The sequence below is a fragment of the Salvelinus namaycush genome, chromosome 25 (assembly GCF_016432855.1).
Source record: "Salvelinus namaycush isolate Seneca chromosome 25, SaNama_1.0, whole genome shotgun sequence".
NCBI lineage: Eukaryota > Metazoa > Chordata > Actinopteri > Salmoniformes > Salmonidae > Salvelinus > Salvelinus namaycush.
The window spans coordinates 30,308,696-30,328,736 of NC_052331.1; the positions used below are offsets into that span (position 1 = coordinate 30,308,696).

General features: G+C 41.7%; 1 protein-coding gene across 3 annotated transcripts; it reads right to left on the reverse strand.

The window, feature by feature from the left end:
- Positions 1–13,521: 13,521 nt before the first annotated feature.
- On the reverse strand, positions 13,522–19,415 carry LOC120020460 (zinc-alpha-2-glycoprotein-like). 3 transcript variants are annotated; one of them, XM_038964141.1, is made up of 10 exons: positions 19,259–19,415; positions 18,319–18,573; positions 17,943–18,239; positions 17,343–17,633; positions 16,969–17,124; positions 16,643–16,696; positions 16,534–16,557; positions 16,289–16,348; positions 15,354–15,383; positions 13,522–14,383 (listed from the first exon to the last, which is right to left on the reverse strand). In XM_038964141.1, exons 1-10 carry the CDS (start codon positions 19,404–19,406, stop codon positions 14,352–14,354), a joined length of 1,347 nt encoding a protein of 448 aa, XP_038820069.1. In that variant the 5' UTR covers positions 19,407–19,415; the 3' UTR covers positions 13,522–14,351. The 3 variants fall into 3 exon arrangements, with proteins under 3 accessions (XP_038820069.1, XP_038820071.1, XP_038820070.1); XM_038964143.1 differs by lacking the exon at positions 17,943–18,239; XM_038964142.1 differs by lacking the exon at positions 16,289–16,348.
- Positions 19,416–20,041: the final 626 nt, after the last annotated feature.

Here is a 20,041-nt window from a genome sequence, read left to right on the forward strand (position 1 = left end):
CCCCTCCATCTCTCTCTTTCTCTGTGTCCTCCATTCCCCTCCATCTCTCTCTTTCTCTGTGTCCTCCATTCCCCTCCATCTCTCTCTTTCTCTGTCCTCCATCTCTCTCTTTCTCTGTGTCCTCCATTCCCCTCCATCTCTCTCTTTCTCTGTGTCCTCCATTCCCCTCCATCTCTCTCTTTCTCTGTGTCCTCCATTCCCCTCCATCTCTCTCTTTCTCTGTGTCCTCCATCTCTCTCTTTCTCTGTATCCTCCATTCCCCTCTTTCTCTTTATCCTCCATCTCTCTCGTTCTCTGTATCCTCCATTCCCCTCTTTCTCTTTATCCTCAATCTCTCTTTCTCTGTATCCTCCATTCCCCTCTTTCTCTTTATCCTCCATCTCTCTCTTTCTCTGTATCCTCCATTCCCCTCTTTCTCTTTCTTTCTTACATGTTTTAACATTACAAAACATACACAAGTAAAAGGGCTCACGAGTGGCGCAGTGGTCGAAGGCACTGCATCTCAGTGCAAGAGGCGTCACTACAGTCCCTGGTTCGAATCCAGGCTGTATCACATCCGGCCGTGATTGGGAGTCCCATAGGGTGGCGCACAATTGGCCCAGCGTCGTCTGGGTTTGACCGGGGTAGGCCGTCATTGTAAATAAGAATTTGTTCTTAATTGCCTTGCCTATTTAAAGATATAAAAAAAATACAACAGACAAACATAAACGACATCACACCTACCCAGACCCAGCTGTTCTCACACCTGCCCAGACCCAGCTGTTCTCACACCTATCTCCTCAAATTGCACCATTTTGTTCCTCTCCGTCACCCACACTCTTTCAATATTAGGATAATGAAGCATATTATTTGCTAGAGTTACAGTTAAGTATATATATTTTTAAAGAGAATTGACGAGAACAGAATCGTCCAACCCATCGGGTATCTCACTGTAACCTCATATGCCATGTCTTGAAATATACAGACAGACGGATTCAAAGTAGATTTACATTGGAATACTTCTGACAGACAACTTTCTAACTCGGCTCATAACTTTTTGACTTTATAGCATTCCCAGAAGGCATGGATTATTGAGTCATTGTTAGTGTTACAATTAAGACATGACTCTGCCGTCGTCTTTTCTATAATACATTTTAAACATGAATGTATACTGAACTAAGCTTACGTTTTCGTTAACTGTAATTTCGTTATTTATGTTCCAATATTCCCTCAATATTGTGCCATTATTAGACATCTTTAAGTCTTGATTCCAATAGTTTATATTTTTTTCTAAGAGATTGTCAGTTACATAGAGGTTTTTATATATCTTACCTATCATATGAATATCCTTTTCTGACTCAAATCTCCCTGTCTTTCTATACCTCCATCGTTCTATCTCTCCATTCCACCATGGGAACACCATGATTGATAGAGCGTGACATGGAAAGATGGCATGATGAAAAAATGTGAAGGGAGAAATTCAAGGACATGTTGAGATAGATAAAGAATTAGGATGGGAGTGAATGGAAGACAAACAAAATCAATGGTGGCGAGACCAGGCTAATAGGTGTGTCAAAACTTTGGACTGCTCCTGTATGTTTTTCAGTGTACACTTTGCTTGTTTTCCTCCTAGAGAATTGTTCTTCTTTCTTGACCATCATTCCTCGTGTGGTGAGTCATAAGACACATAGAAGGCACGCACGCACGCACGCACGCACGCACGCACGCACGCACGCACGCACGCACGCACGCACGCACGCACGCACGCACGCACGCACGCACGCACGCACGCACGCACACACACACACACACACACACACACACACACACACACACACACACACACACACACACACACACACACACACACACACACGCACACACGCACATGCACACGCACACAGAGGCTGCTGTGTCACTATGCAGCAGTGGCTCACTGTGGCTGATTAAACTAATTAACCTATGAGTCATACTCCATTACTTCCCCTCATCTATTAGCGATATACTGTGACTATAAAAGAGTTGGAGAGGAAATACTAGTCCACATGGTACAATTGAAACCCAGTGATGGGATAGATGTGTCACAACACTCTTTAATGGTACCCCACTTCCTCATGACCTCTGATTGGTCAAAGGATGGATCAGTTTCCAGCTAATTGCTTACTCTATTCTATCACTGGCTGGCTGAGGTATGCTGTGTTATATTCAGTCTGTTGGAGTGGAAGGGACTAAAAGAAAAACAGTGCCATCAACTAGACAATCTGTACACACACACTCTCTCTACCTTTCATCACCACCATCATAACACAGAGATAAAGAGAGAGAGAGAGAGCACTTACAGTGATGTCGAATAATCTGCTTGTTCTCCTTTGACAGTCAGCCTCAGCCACAGGAATGAGAATGTCCTGCAGCTCCTCAGCCCAGCTCAGACTGTTAACCATCCTGCCTCTGCCCTTTTCTCTTCTTCCTTCCCCCATCTCCTCACATGCATCTTTGTTGCACTCGCACCACTGCTCTGTGACCTTCTTCATGTAGCCCTCTTCCTCTACATCCATGTCAAAGTCCTCCATTAAATGACCCTGACTGTGGAAAGAGCCTGGTTCAAGCATGGGGGAGGGGCTGAATTCTTGGTTGGGGCCTGAGGCAGGCCTGGGATAGAGGTCAATTCTTATCTCCATCCTTTCCTCCATTTTCCTGAGAGGAAGAGGATGGATAAAGGAGTGCTATTGGTATGCAAATGTTCTCATTAGGCAACACAGCAAAGGTTTACACTAGGCTCTGATGTCATTTGTGTAACATCATACGTCGCTCACAAATAGGCCCCCATACGTGATTACATCTAATGTGATGTTGAGAGAGCAGCAAAAAGCTGACCGGATCTCCATCTGAACATACTGTATGTAAACATCCCTTCAGAGTGAGGGCTCACAGAGAACCGATATAGTGTTGCTATGACAGTGTTACTCAAAGACAGAGAACGGTCAGTAAACAATCAAATTACCATGCGAGTATCATGGAACCATATAATGTAATTCTGACATGCCATGCCATCACATATCTATTACCCATGCCAAAAATAACACAAAAAATGGTACTTACAGTCATTGCAGAGACACACTTGCTTCTGAAGAGACTAGTGATCGAAATGCCAACCCACCGAGGTACAGCGATGAGTGAAACCATTGAGCCGGATGTAAAGACCGCTTCTGGACGATACAGGGAGAGATGTAGTGTGATCGCCCAAGGATATCAGTCATCTCCAGCATCTGTCTTGGATCACTAGAGCCGGAGACTCAAAGCCCTATGGCAACTAACCAGCTGACATTCAAGACTTTCAAGAAAAGATACACGAAGACAAACACCCCTGATCTATGCTAGACTTTCAAAGACGCTGACACTTCATGTTCCGTAGTTCTTGTGACTCAATTCCAGGGATGACGACACAGCAATGTTCAATTGTCTGTGTGTGTGTTCTGTAGAGTAGGATATGAAAATATATAGTGGTGGACAGAATGGGGTGAACGAGAGGGGCCTCCGTGTAGTCAAACAGTATCATCAGGAGTGAAACGATAAGACTGGAGGTGACAATGAAGACAAAGAAGAGACCGGTATTAAATATAGGGAGAATCTCAATGGCATAGTCCTCGTGTCCTTTCTTCTCACCTCCTCAAAAGGAGATGAAAAATCCAGAAGATGAGAAAATCCATAGGTCCCGCCACTCTGACCTTCTCCTCCAATGGGTTTTGAGAAGGAAGCAAGGCGAGAGGACGCAAGGAGTATGCAATTGAGATTCTCCCATAGTGGACAAAATGTGGAATTGAAGCAAGGGAAGAGGGAAAAGTCCAACCGGGTATAAACCCAGGTTGTTAGTGTAAAACATAACTGTGTAAGTCCGCTGAGCTAAAGCCTAGGCATTATTTTGGCAAAAAAACATAAGCATAATTCACAGAACAATTGACTAAACCACCTCCGAGTGATAAACAAAGTCAAGACCAGAATGGTTTAAAATTGTGTGTTGGAAGTGTATCATATCATATACACTTGGAGATAAAAGTCTTTATTTATTTTACCTTTATTTAACGAGGCAAGTCAGTTAAGAACAAATTCTTATTTACAATGACGGCCTACCAAAAGGCAAAAGGCCTCCTGTGGGGACGGGGGCCTGGGATTAAAAAGAAAAAACAAATACAATATAAATATAGGACAAAACACACATCACAACAAGTGAAACAACACAACACCACATAAAGAGAGACCTAAGACAATGACATAGCAAGGCAGCAACACATGACAACACAGCATGGTAGCAACACAACATAACAACAACATGGTAGCAATACAACATGGTAGCAGCAAAACATGATACAAACATTATTGGACACAAACAACATCACAAAGGGCAAGAATGTAGAGACAACAATACATCACACAAAGCAGCCACAACTGTCAGTAAGAATGTCCATGATTGAGTCTTTCAATGAAGAGATTGAGATAAAACTGTCCAGTTTGAGTGTTTGTTGCAGCTCGTTCCATTCGCTAACTGCAGCGAACTGAAAAGACGAGGGACCCAGGGATGTGTGTGCTTTGGGGACCTTTAACAGAATGTGACTGGCAAAAGGGGTGTTGTATGTGGAGGATGAGGGCTGCAGTAGATATCTCAGATAGGAGGGAGTGAGGCCAAGAGGATTTTATAAATAAGCACTAAATTAGTGGGTCTTTTTATTTATTTTTATTTCACCTTTATTTAACCAGGTCGGCCAGTTAAGACGAAGTTCTCATTTACAACTGCGACCTGGCCAAGATAAAGCAAAGCAGTGCGATAAAAACAACAACACAGAGTTACACATAAACAAACGTACAGTCAATAACACAATAGAAAAATCTAAGTACAGTGTGTGCAAATGTAGAAGAGTAGGGAGGTAAGGCAATAAATAGGCCATGGAGGCAAAATAATTACATTTAGCATTAACAAGTGACAGATGTACAGATGATGATGTGCAAGTAGAGATACTGGGGTGCAAAAGAGCAAGAGGATAAATAACAATATGGGGATGAGGTAGTTGGGTGTGCTATTTACAGATTGGCTGTGTATAGGTACAGTGATCGGTAATGTCACGTTCTGACCTTAGTTCTTTTGTATTTTCTTTGTTTTAGTATGGTCAGGGCGTGAGTTGGGTGGGTTATCTATGTTTTGTGTTTCTATGTTAGGTTTTTCGTTTGGCCTGATATGGTTCTCAATCAGAGGCAGGTGTTAGTCATTGTCTCTGATTGGGAACCATATTTAGGTAGCCTGTTTTCTGTTGTGTTTTGTGGGTGGTTGTCTTCCGTGTTTGTGTGTTCCACACAGAACTGTTTTGATTTTCCTATCGATTCACTTTGTTATTTTTGTATTGTTGTCGTGTTCAGTGTTATTAAATATAATGGACACTTACCACGCTGCGCATTGGTCCGACCTTTCAGATGAGGAGGACGAATTCCGTTACAGGTAAGCTGCTCTGACAGCTGATGCTTAAAGTTAGAGCGGGAGATATAAAACTCAAGCTTCAGTGATTTTTACAATTCGTTTCAGGAAAGGCGGCCAAAGGAAGTGTTGGCTTTGGGGATGACCAGTGAAATACACCTGCTGGAGCGTGTGCTACGGGTGGCTGTTGCTATGGTGATCAGTGAGCTGAGATAAGGCAGGGATTTACCTAGCAAAGACTTATAGATGGCCTGGAGAAGGTGGGTTTGGCGATTAATATGTAGCGAGAGCATACAGGTCGCAGTGGTGGGTAGTATATGGGGCTTTGGTGACAAAACGAATGGCACTGTGATAGACTACATCCAGTTTGCTGAGTAGCGTGTTGGAGGCTATTTTGTAAATTACATTGCCGAAGTCAAGGATCGGTAGGATAGTCAGTTTTACAAGGGTATGTTTGGCAGCATGAGTGAAGGAGGCTTTGTTGCAAAATCAGTTTAATTTTGGATTGGAGATGCTTAATGTGAGTCTGGAAGGAGAGTTCACAGTCTAACCAGACACCTAGGTATTTGTAGTTGTCCACATATTCTAAGTCAGAACCGTCCAGAGTGATGCTAGTCGGGCGGGCGGGTGAGGGCAGCAATCGGTTGAAGAGCATGCACTTAGTTTTACTAGCATTTAAAAGTAGTTGGAGGCCACGGAAGGAGTGTTGTATGGCATTGAAGCTCGTTTGGAGGTTTGGTAGCACAGTGTCCAAAGAAGGGCCAGATGTATACAGAATGGTGTCGTCTGCGTAGAGGTGGATCAGAGAATCACCAGCAGCAAGAGCGACGTCAATTCTCGGCCCGAGAATTTAACCCTGTGGCACCCCCATAGAGACTGCCAGAGGTTCGGACAACAGGCCCTCCGATTTGACACACTGATCTCTATCTGAGAAGTAGTTGGTGAACCAGGCGAGGCAATCATTTGAGAAGCCAAGGCTATTGAGTCTGCCGATAAGAATGCAGTGATTGACAGAGTCGAAAGCCTTGGCCAGGTTGATGAAGATGGTTACACAGTATTGTCTTTTATCGATGGCAGTTATGATACTGTTTAGGACCTTGAACGTGGCTGAGGTGCACCCATGACCAGCTATGAAACCAGATTGCATAGTGGAGAAGATACGGTGGGATTCGAAATGGTCAGTGATCTGTTTGTTAACTTGGCTTTCGAAGATTTTAGAAAGGCAGGGCAGGATGGATATAGGGGCTATTCGATGCTAATGCAGAACGCCACATGATGTTTTTGTGCTGGTCAAGGGCAGTCAAGTCTGGTGTGAACCAACGGCTCTCTGTTCTTAGTTCTACATGTTTTGAATGGTGCGTGCTTATTTAAGATGGTGAGGAAAGCACTTTTAAACAGCAACCAGGCATCCTCTACTGACGGGATGAGGTCAATATCCTTCCAGGATACCCGGGCCAGGTCGATTAGAAAGGCTTGCTCGATGAAGTGTTTTAGGGAGAGTTTGGCCGCGGACCCATTACGCACGCAGGCAATGAGGCAGTGATCTGTGAGGGAAAAATTATGTATTCACCTTATTTGTTGGATATGTAACAATTATTCACTTAACGAACAGTAAGATATTTCTGTCCTGCTAATGATGTGTTTTATGGTCTCCACTCTAGCACCCTGCAGCTAGTCTGGGTGTTGAGGACATGGGTTCTACTAGAGATAGCTTGAAGCTGACAATTGACTTGTGTTGGTGATAAAAACGTAAAAGCTAGCATTCTGTAGACAAGATGTGGTGTGTGTGACTTGATATAGAGAGAGCCTGGAAGAGTTAAGAACAATGCCTCATTGTCTCATCTTCTGGCATCTGGGAAACTAAGTAAAAGACCATCCTGTGTAGATAACCAAGGTGGCTTATGGGAAGGTTAGAAGTGACTGACTAAGCAATCTTGCTATCAGCTATATAAAAACTGTGCATCGTCTGTAAAGGCTAGACTCTCAGCCTAACAGTCAGTCAAGACTGGTGGGCTGACGCTCTCATTATTGCAATAATTCATCTATATTAAAGATGATTGTTGGCCTCCCGGGTGGCACAGTGGTCTAGGGCACTGCATCGCAGTGCTAGCTGCGCCACCAGAGTTTCTGGGTTCGCCACCAGAGTTTCTGGGTTCGCCCCCAGGCTCTGTCGGCCGCGACCGGGAGGTCCGTGGGGCGATGCACAATTGGCCTAGTGTCGTGAGGGTTTGGCCGGTAGGGATATCCTTGTCTCATTGCGCTCCAGCGACTCCTGTGGTGGGCCAGGCGCAGTGCGCGCTAACCAAGGGAGCCAGGTGCACGGTGTTTCCTCCGACACATTGGTGCGGCTGGCTTCCGGGTTGGAGGCGCGCTGTGTTAAGAAGCAGTGTGGCTTGGTTGGGTTGTGCTTCGGAGGACACGTGGCTTTCGACCTTTGTCTCTCCCGAGCCCGTACGGGAGTTGTAGCGATGAGACAAGATAGTAATTACTAGCGATTGGATACCATGAAAATTGGGGAGAAAAGGGGATACATTTTTTTTATTTTTATAAATAAATAAATAAAGATGATTGTTTGAAGAAATGACTAAGACCAAGTCTCTCTCAGTACTGAATTTCCATTTTTTTTTTTTTGCTGAGATCCTGGTTGAAGACAGCAGAGGTACTGTATATTTAGAGGGCAAGTTGGTCAGGATGATTTTTAGAAGTAGAAGCTCAAATTGTTTGGGCACAGACCTGGATAGTATGACAGAACTCTGCAGGCTATCTCTGCAGTAGATTGCAACTCCGCCCCCTTTGGCAGTTCTATCTTGTCGGAAAATGTTATAGTTAGGGATAGAAAATTCTGGATTTTTTGGTGGCCTTCCTAAGCCAGGATTCAGACACTAGGGCATCCGGGTTGGCGGAGTGTGCTAAAGCAGTGAATAAAACAAACTTAGGGAGGAGGCTTCTAATGTTAACATGCATGAAACCAAGGCTTTTATAGTTACAGAAGTCAACAAATGAGAGCGCCTGGGGAATGGGAGTGGTGCAGGGGGCTGCAGGGTTAACCTCTACATCACCAGAGGAACAAAGGAGTAGGATAAGGGTACGGCTAAAGGCTATAAGAACTGGTCGTCTAGTGCGTTCGGAAAACAGAGAGTAAAGGGAGCAGATTTCTGGGCACGGAAGAATAGATTCAAGGCATACTGTACAGACAGGGGTATGGTAGGATATGAGTACAGTGGAGGTAAACCTAGGCATTGAGTGACAATAAAATAGGTTTTGTCTCTAGAGGCACCAGTTAATCCAGGTGAGGTCACTGCATGTGTGAGTGGTGGAACAAAAGGGCTAGCAGGCATATTGGGCAGGGCTGGAGGCTCTACAGTGAAATAAGACAATAATCACTAACCAAAACAGCAATAGACAAGGTATATTGACATTAGGGAGAGGCATGTGTAGCCGAGTGATCATATGGTCCAGTGAGTAGCAATAGATGAGTCAGGGAGACAATTCAGTAGTCGCTACTACGCTAGGCGAGCTGGAGACATGGCGATTCAGACAGCTAGCGGGCCGGGGCTAGCAGATGGGCTTCCAGGGACGTCGGAACAGAAGCGCCTGTTGAAACCACCCTGGACGGTTACGTCGGCAGACCAGTCGTGATGGATCGGCGGGGCTCCGTGTCGGCAGTAAAGGGTCCAGGCCAATTGGCAAAAGAGGCATTGTAGCCCAAGAATTGGCTGATGGACCTCTTCGGCTAGCTGGGAGATGGGCCTAGCTCGAGGCTAGCTCCAGGCTAACCGTCTTGCGATGGGTATACAGAGATGACCAGTTTACAGAGGAGTATAGAGTACAGTGATGTGCAGGGATGCAAACTGGTGAGGGCCCAAAAAGGTAACACTTTTGTTTGCACTGAAACACGCAAAAAATCCCTGCTAGGGGGAAATGCAGGTTTTAACTAATTAAACAACAAAGAATATGATCTACATGATCAGTCTCTGTGTGTAAAATAAAAAGTGGTTAATGTGAACCTAACTCACAGCTAAAAAATGTAAAGCAATCCAATGTTATTTTTTGCCTAGACTTTACTGCAAATGACAGTCAAGTCTGAGAAAAAACAATACACTAATATTGCAGTTAGTCATGACAGCCTTTATAATAGAACGCTTGTTACCATGACAGCCTTTATAATAGAACACTTGTGACCACACACACAAATCTAAATATTGCACTTGGGGAAAAAACATATTAAAGTAGAAATGGAATGAAACAAACAGGCATTCTATTTTCACTCTATTATAGTGGCCTCTATAGTAGACATCGATCAAGTGCACAAGGCTACATGCATGCAAAAATAATGTTCACTGAGTAAAAAAAAGTATAATCCCCCCTCACTCACACACAAGTGTTACTGTCAAGTTCAAGACAACATAAGCAAAAGCTACACTGCACAGTATTACAATTGTAGACTTTCTGCCTGTGGACTTCTGTTCTACAATGTGCCAGCAGAGCATGATACCCTTTGTTGGCATAATTGATCTCTTTCAGGCAGAGAGTACACCTGGCATACCCTTTTTTATCCACTGTATTGAAAGAGGGAAAGTGTGTGGTGTTCCTTTCACCTCACCTTTATAGTGGCATCCAGCTTAAGCCAGGCCCAGCTACACTTGATCACTGAATGCACTTGTTTAACAAGCCATGCCTCATTTTCACCTAATTCTCTCATTCTGAAAATTAACCACATACTGTAGAGGGGAAATATTAGTTCAGAGATAGTAGTTTGTTCGTTAGCTAGTTAACATTTCACACAGATTGCCAAGGTCCAGTAAGCAACTAATGCGTTATAACTTGAATGGCAAGGAGGTCGTATACCAGTTATTACAATAGCGAATTGGTTAGGTTACTAACGTTAACTCATATGTTGTAACATTAGCTAGCTAATGCTACCTGTCTGACTTTATTAGCCAGCTAATTTTCACACCATAAACTCAATTATTTGATCAGTTAAGTTGGCAAATGTTGCTCAACATTTCTCTGGCTAGCCAGCGGAGAATTTGATCCAGCTAGCAAGACACTTAACAATGCTAACAATACTTGTTCCATCACACTTTCTCCCTCACCTCTAACTTTCCAAATGACAGTTGTTTTTCGGTTACTACTCATGAAGTACGCTTCATCACCTTATCACCCCCTTCTCCGTGGTCAGGTTTCTCACCTACCTCTTCTTTATCGTCCAGGGGAAGTGCTGCTGTAACTAACAAACTACCTTTCTACTCTCTGCTGTCTTTTCAGGGCGCACGCGCTTATGCTGTAACTAGCAAGTTGGTTGTCTCTTCTCTCTTCAGTTGCGTGCTGCATTCTGTTGTTATGTGAACGATTGGCTGAGCCTTGAATACAACCAGTATTGCTCCAAACGCGCATCACTCGTTCGCTTACAGCCAGTAGTGATCCAACACCCCCCCCCCCCCCCCCCAACCTTTTCTCATCGGATCTACACAAAATATGTAGGTCACCTATTTTGGATTAAAAATGGCGAATTTTGCCGAAAGGTGACTAGTTTGCTTCCCTGGATGTGTCCTATAAGGAGTATTTGTGGCAAATCTGATGGCCGAATGGTAAAGAACATCTAGCCGCTCGAGAGCACCCTTATCTATAAATTATGTCTCCGTAATCTAGCATGGTAGGATCGTCATCTGAATCAGGGTTAGTTTGGCAGCTGGGGTTAAAGAGGAGCGATTACGATAGAGGAAACCAAGTCTAGATTTAACTTTAGCCTGCAGCTTTAATATGTGCTGAGAGAAGGACAGTGCACCGTCTAGCCATACTCCCAAGTACTTGTATGAGGTGACTAGCTCAAGCTCTAAACCCTCAGCGGTAGTAATAACACCTGTGGGAAGAGGGGCATTCTTCTTACCAAACCACATAACCTTTGTTTTGGAGGTGTTCAGAACAAGGTTAAGGGTAGAGAAAGCTTGTTGGACACTAAGAAAGCTTTGTTGTAGAGCATTTAACACAAAATCCGGGGAGGGGCCAGCTGAGTATAAGACTGTATCATCTGCATAGAAATGGATGAGAGAGCTTCCTACTGCCTGAGCTATGTTGATGTAAATTGAGAAGAGCGTGGGGCCTAGGATAGAGCCTTGGGGTACTCCCTTGGTGACAGGCAGTGGCTGAGAAAGCAGATTTTCTGACTTTATACACTGCACTCTTTGAGAGAGGTCGTTAGCAAACCAGGCCAAAGACCCCTCAGAGACACCAATACTCCTTAGCCAGCCCACAAGAATGGAACGGTCTACCATATCAAAAGCTTTAGCCAAATCAATAAAAATAGCAGCACAATATTGCTTAGAATCAAGGGCAATGGTGATATCGAGGGCCTTTAAGGTTGCAGTGACACATCCATAACCTGAGCAGAAACCAGATTGCATACCCGAGAGAATACTATAGACATCAAGAAAGCCAGTCCGTTGATATTGACAAGTTTTTCCAACACTTTTGATAAACAGGGCAAAACAGAAATAGGCCTATTACAGTTAGGATCAGCTTGATCTCCCCCTTTAAATAAAGGACGAACCGTGGCTGCCTTCTAAGCAATGGGAACCTCCCCAAAAAGGAGAGAGATTAAAAAGGTTGGAGATAGGCTTGGCAATGATAGGGGCAGAAACTTTAAAGAAGAAAGGGTCTAAACCATCTCACCCAGATGTTTTTTTGGGGTCAAGTTTAAGGAGCTCCTTTAGCACATCGGACTCAGTGACTGCCTGCAGGGAGAAACTTTGTAGCGGGGTAGGGGAAAAAGGAAGAAGCATCGGGGATAGTCACATTAGAAGGGGTGGGAGATGAGGAAGTGTTGGACGGAATCCTGATTTAAGGAAGTGGTGATTAAAGGGCTCAGCCATCTGCTTCTTGTCAGTAATAACCAGATCATCAACATTAAGGGACATGGGCAGCTGTGAGGAGGAGGGTTTATTCTCCAGGTCTTTAACCGTTTTCCAGAACTTCTTGGGGTTAGACCCACAGAGAGAACTGGCCTTCCAGATAACCTGAGTGCACTTATTTCTCACTTGCCAGTCAGCCTGAGTATGCGTGTGCCAAGCCTTTCGCCAAATGCAATTCTTAAGGTGGAGTACGGTAACTCCGCAAGATCACGGTCGAACCAGGGGCAGAACCTGTTTTTAATTCTCATTTTCTTTATGGGGGCGTGTTTGTTGACAATAGCACTCTATCTTTGACAGAGGGGATCAAGCTGATTCTATACCATTTTACAGAGGTCAGTTCATGAAGGAAGGCTTGCTCATTAGATTTTTAGCAAGCGTCTATTTCAAATCAGGACAGGTCGTTTCACTGAGCAGCCATTATGAACACAGGCTGTAAAACAGTGATCACTAAGGTCATTACAGATAACACCAGACTGATACCTATCAGGGTTATTTGTGAGGATAACATCGAGGAGAGTAGTCTTTTCTAGGTGTTTGGAGTCATACCTTGTGGGGTTGGTAATAATCTGAGAAAGATTTAGGGATTCCCATTGCTTTAGTACTTGGTCAGGTGGTTTAAGCATGTCCCAGTTTAGGTCACCTAGCAGGACAAATTCAGACTTAGTCTAAGGGGCCAGGAGAGAGCTTAGGGCAGGTAGGGTACAGGGCAGTGCTGATGGAGGGCAATAGCACCCAGCAACAGTCAACAAAGAACTATTTGAAAGTTTAATGCTTAAAACCAGCAAATCAAATTGTTTGGGGTCAGACTTGGTGGAGACAACCGAGCACTTTAGGTGATCCTTGGTAAAGATTGCCACTCCCCCACCTTTGGAAGATCTGTCTTGCCGAAAAAGGTTATAACCAGAAAGGTTAACATCAGTATTCAAAACACTCTTCCTTAACCACGTCTCAGTAAGCCGGTAATTAGATTCACTGTGTAAGCCGGTAATTAGATGACTTATGACATTTTAAAAAGGGGGAAATAATTTAATGAGAATTAACTTTACTGTATGAACAAATCTGTATTATCCTGGATGGTGGTGGGTTAAATAAATGTATGTATTCATTGACGTGAAAAGTTCTTTGAACATATAGTTTCCTTCTGGGAGGTCAGAGATAGTGTCAAAGATCGGGAGTTTAAAGCTATACAGCATTTATTTAAATTGATCATAGCAGAAAATATATACAGTACATGAAAAAGTAGAAAATTGTAACTTCTTTTTTTGATACTTGATCCCTGAGCTGTCCCCAAGTCGAAGAAGTTTGGGACAATTACAGCATGACGTGTAATTCCGAGTACATTCACGAGACAAGAGCGGCTTACAGAAGAAAGTGCATACATTTTCATACTTTGTTCATAATGCTCCCCCGTGGGAATAGAACCCACAACCCTGGTGTTGCAAGTGCCATGCTCTACCAACTGAGCCACACGGGACGTAACTAGCCTGCTTTACAGAAACATTACAAATACATAGTCAAATATCTATCACCATCTTAGTAATGAGCTCTGTAAATATCTATCACCATCTTAGTAATGAGCTCTGTAAATATCTATCACCATCTTAGTAATGAGCTCTGTAAATATCTATCACCATCTTAGTAATGAGCTCTGTGATAACAGCCAGACAACGATCAGAACACATGGAAACGTCTCTAACAAGCCCTTCATTTCCTCAGTATTCTTTACTGTATTGTGTGTCAGTCCATGTTAGCGTTGAGCGGCTTCTCTTGTAGTCAGTTACCTCTGGTAACTTGATCCCGGGCAGAGGTAACGCGTAATCATAAACTCTGGGTTATCTTCAGTTGGCACGTAAAACGCTTGGAAATTGACAATCGGATAAAAGTGTTTCAAAGTACCTACTTAAGACCCTGTACTAGTTGTCAGCTGGGTCTGTGTTGAATTCCAATTAGGTTCATTGAATCTGTGACAGGTCTGAATCTGTGACTGTGTTGAATTCCAATTAGGTTCGTTGAATCTGTGACAGGTCTGAATCTGTGAGAATGGAAGAAAGATTTGTTAGTGGGCTACTATAGCACTAATATAAAAAAATAGGACTGTCAGTCCAAAAATGTTTGTTGATGATTATTTTATATTTTGAACTATTATGATTGGCAGCATGGGACAAACATCTACATTAGAAAACACTTTTCATGCAAAGATGTGGTGTATTTAATTATGCCTCACACTATGTTCCCATCCAACCATTTTTATGCAAGTAAAGAATAAATAACCTGTCAGATAAAAAAATTCATGACAGGCCTGAAGGAAAACAGCAAAACTTTATCGTTGTATATTTGCAGTCATGCGATGCTATGCTGTGGTCCTCCCACTATGACTTGGAAAAGCATGAAGGGTTAAATAGGCTACAGATTAAATTAATTAAGATAAACTTCACAGGATTGTGAAAGTGTACGGCGATGAGCTTGATGGTCATTTCCAATAGGTTAAATATCAAGGATTATTATTTGTAGGCTATGCTGGTGACATGATTCTTATCCATAACCTCATCGTGGCTGCGTTCACACAGGCAGCCCAATTCTGATATTTTGCCACAAATTGGACTTTTGACCAATCAGATCAGATCTTTTGCCCATAATAGGCAAAAGATCAGAATTGTAGCACACCCTCTCCGCAAAATGTTGTCTAGCGAGCATGCACCAAGACCAGAATGGGCATGTTTGCTTTATCAGAGCACAATTTGTGACAAAACCATCAGTATAGTTGAAAATGCAATGGAAACACATTGAACTTCGTTTTTTTTATTTGAGACATGAAGACATGATGCAAAGTTCTTTATATGTGCACTGCATCAATACCCACGGCATTTTATCTGCAACAAGACAGTTTGATGGAAACACACCTCCGCTGGTAAAATGTGCATCTTTTTTTATGCAGGTAGAAGATAATTCACTTAAATATTTCAACAAGTGGATGGAAACCTTGCTAGTGCTGTAATACTCACCAGAGCTTCCACGACTTCCATAGGCTTCATCTAAAATGATAAGCAAAGGCAGAAATCAATATTAGTAGTATAGTACAGTAGTATTATAGTAGTATAGTGTACTGTACTGAAGGAAAATCACGGGCTTAACATGCTGACTAGACCACCCTTGCGAGCAGGTTGATTTTGTCCAACCACTCTAGACTCGATCAGGACACGCAGGTTGAAATATCAAAACAAACTCTGAACCAATTATATTAATTTGGGCAATTTAATTTAATTTATGGAAATTTAGCTAGCTAGCTTGCTGTTGCTAGCTAATTTGTCCTGGGATATAAACATTGGGTTGTTATTTTACCTGAAACCCACAAGGTCGTCCACAGATAAAAGGGTAAACCGAGTTTGTTTCTAGTAATCTCTCCTCCTTCTTGATATGACGGTTGGCAACAAACTTTAAGTTGCATTACCACCACCAACTAGACTGGCGTGTGGACCTCAGTTCATCATTCAATCACCCATGTGGGTATATGCTCCTAAAAACCAATGAGATGGGAGAGGCGGGACTTGTAGCGTATCAAGCGTCACAAATAGAACCAAGTTCTATTTTAGCGCCTGGCTACGCAGATGCTCGTTGGCGCGCTCGAGCAGTGTGGATGCAATGATTGAATAACATGTGTGTACATTTATTTTGCGGTGTGGTCAGTATGTTAGGGCTTAATAAAGCCATTTTTTTGTTTAGACGCAAACGTGACAATGCGTCAAAAAGCCCTGTAGGAGAATACTACACTCTGACGTCAGGACCTTGACAAAATTAACAGTGAGTGATGGCCATGAAAACACACAATACTTATGGCTATAGCTATGTTCAACAAGTATATATTATTCTGTCTTTATCTAGCTTTATTTGTGAGAGCTAGATAACCTTTCATTACGTGGCCAGGAAGTTATGATCTCACCGTTTTCACCTTCAGCATCGGGGGCATTTGTAAGAACTTCTCTCTCAGAGGACAGATCGACTACAGTAGCCAAGAAAAGAAAACATTTTATGCCATTATTCTTTTTCGGATACCCACATCTAATAAAAAATGAAAATAGTCAGGGGAATACACACATCTATTTAATTTTCACCACTTGTTAAGAGTTGTTTATCATTTTCTAATTGACCTCATGTAATAATACTGCGCATGAATTGAATACTTACCAGAAGTGGTTTCACCTCCTTGATCTAAAATAATCAATACACAAAGACATTAAAACACAATGAAAAGAGGTCCTGGAAACGAGACACCTATCCCAAGAATGAAACTCACCAATCAAACTCCCTCCATCTTGAGATCCCAGGGCAGCATTCTCTTCAGGATTAGCTGGGAAAAATCATTTCCCATTAGTCTAGAACCTAAGTTCTATGTACAGTATCATACAATGTTTGGTTCCACATGGAGAAGAGTCTGTATGGCTCTGATCAAGCCAGTGTTTTAACACTTCTAACAAAACATGAGTCTAACTAAAGAGAATAAGTAATTAACCAGCATGGTTAGTACCTTGGTTAATATAATGCACTGTATTCATCGGTTGAGCACCCTTGTCTCTGTTTCTGTTAGGCTGACATTCATTTGGTTTAATAGACTATACTCACCAGCCAAATGTCCATTACGCGCAGATCTCAGTCTGTTTTTGAAAAACCATACAACAACAACAAAAACAAAAACAGCCAGTAGGCAAACAAATAGTCCAATATAAGCTGGATGTGATCCCTCCACTTGACTCTTCACTTCTGAATGTTTTTTCACCTCTGTAAGCACACAAGAACACACAGTAGTCATTCCATTGGTTTCTGCATAGTTGTTATACAAGTGTACAAAATCCAACGATTATCTTTGAATGGTGTCCACTAAAATTATCCAACATTTACTAATTCTGACCTTAGAGACCATTTGAATTGCTCATAAACATCACAGTGTCCATGCTTTGAAGTAATTTCAAGACATTGAATTGAAAACAACATTTTACCCCAAGTGTTTTTCCGTGTTCCGGGGAAGCTTTTATGATTGACCACACATTGATACACTTCAGACTCGGAGGCGTTAATCATCACTGTCTTTCTCAGCTGGTAGGTATTGTCTTCGTTAGGTCTGACCCCTGATGAACGGACACCCTCCATCTCTGTTAAGTTTACATTGTTCCTAAACAGATTCATTTCGATGGGTGAGGAGCTGGGATAGGTTCCGGTTACTAGACACGTCAGGTTGTTGTGCCCAGGTTTTAGAGAGCCACGAGGGACAGTGTAGATAAGTGGATCAGCTACAACATTGCAGAGACATAAGAATACATGGTTAATTACAGAACATAAATATGAGACCTGGAAAAAAAGGTTATAAATACAGATATGATTGACAGTGGGATAGGTGATAAGAATGTGATTCATACAGTTGGTGATTACATGACTTGATATACAGTAGTTGAATGCACTGACTAAGTGGCTTTGGATAAGAGTATCTTCTAAATGACAAAATGTAAATGAAAATGTTCTGAAAGAACGAACATACATCTGGAACAGCTTATGAAATTATAAATATGCAAAACCAATGACAAACCAACAGTTACACTCACATGAGTTATTGTACCGAGTTGCATTGAGTTCAAATTTCAGAAAATTATCGAGTGCCGAATAACATTCCACATTCAGAAAGTTGGATATTTTATATTTGATGCTCTCTTTTCTGTTCCAATTGTCTATAATTAACTGAGCAGCATAATCTGCTGGAGACCATTTATTTGTGTTATGAATGAAGTTCACTGTTGTTTCTCCATCATAGGCAAACTCAGCAAACAGGGTTTCCTCATCGTGAACAGGGTTGCGTTCAGGGATGTTCTTACAGCCAAACCTCATCTGCACAATAGCACCGCCTACAACAAAGATGAGAGGGATGAAAACAACGCTGATAAAGCAAAGATGGTAAACTATGAAATAATAGCTGCAACTCACTTTGATTTTTTGTCATGTGCATCTTCAGTTCTTCAGCTCTGGATAAAAACCACTTATCAATCTTCTGTCGACTTGTAATACTGTCTTGCCAGTACTGATTCCCAAAGCTTTTCTCCTTTTCATTCCAGATTTTTTTAGGTACAGGGGACTTGAGAACACTGCTGTAGAAATCCATTGGTTCCCCATCCAACAAACCAACAACTTCATAGTGGGAAGAATTAAAGAAAGTGTACATGTACTCAAGTATATGTTCCTCTGTGAGCAGAGGATGTTGGGAGAGAAAGGGAGAATGATAATTAAAACTATTTTATTAAAAAACAGAACAAATAATAGGCTACATTTACATTTTAGTCATTTAGCAGACTTACAGTTAGTGCATTCGAGAAATTGAAAATAAATGTAAGTGATTTCTTGTCTGAATAGATAAACATCTCGACAATATAAACTGTTAGAATAAGCTTGACTATGATAATATAAGCGTGAAATAAAACGTATGCAATTAACGTTAATGAGTTTGTTCTAGGTTTCATTTTCGTTTTACATTAATGGATATTTCGCCTTATCAGTTGAGAATCCAATGTTTTGTAGCCTAAAGGTGATGCAAAAATGTCATTTTTCTAGTTTTTCAGTTGCCTACTATACATAAAACAATTTAAAAAATACCAAACCCGGTATTTTGGGTAGCTGATGGTGTACATAATGCAGTGGACAGTAGCCTATGTGAATAGATGCAAACATAGTATATTTATAGAATCCATTCCCTTCCGTATCTAATTATATGTTCTAGATATTCTGTATCGTATTGTAACGACTTTATGATCTAGTCAGGTCATTACAGTATTCCTTATAACGAACAAGTTCAATTAAAAAGTTACATAGACTATCAGAACAGAACCTCAAAACAGCCCTAGCCAATTAATTTTGTAAAAACATTACTTACCTTCAGAGCCTGACTTTACATCAGTTTGGGAAATTAACGAGAAAAGCATGAATATACATAAGTATCGGAACATCATTTTGTGGGCTAATGATGGTAGCGTTAGATTCTTACGATCAAACCACCCTCGCGGTTTGAATATTCTTTGCATTGCAGTCAATTCCCCTCCTAACATATTTATTTTTCTTCAGTGAGTTTGAGCCAATTACATGTCAACAAATATGACAGTCACGTGTTGTTAGGTGAAAATCCTTGCGATAGGTTCCTTCCATCTCTAGAAATAAAGATTCCCAATACAGTCAGTGTAAATTAGGCTAGAATCTTCGGGGAAAAAATTATTATATCACTTGCCACACTAATATATAAAACCCTTTTGTAGGATACATAGAACCTTTTTCTGAAAGTTTATAACATTTCGACCAAATAACCAAAATGTTCTATATAGCCTACAAAAGGGTTTTATATAGAACCTTTTAGGCTGCCATATGTTGCAACCTGGTCTCAGAGCATTTCTTATTCTGTATGTAAATCTGACGTCCTCCATTTAGTACACTATGTTATGTTTCGTATGGTATGTATTAATTTGTGAATGTCCATCATGAATTTTGTATAATATGGCACAAATGACAATTCATATGATATGTTTCGAATTGCAATCTGTACAAAGGTTAAGACTTTACAAAACGTACAATATGTTACGACTTTGCAAAAAGTATGTAATGAATTCCAATTTGTTGTTACTAACGTTAGCTAGGTGGCTAAGTTTCTAACGTTAGCTAGGCTAGG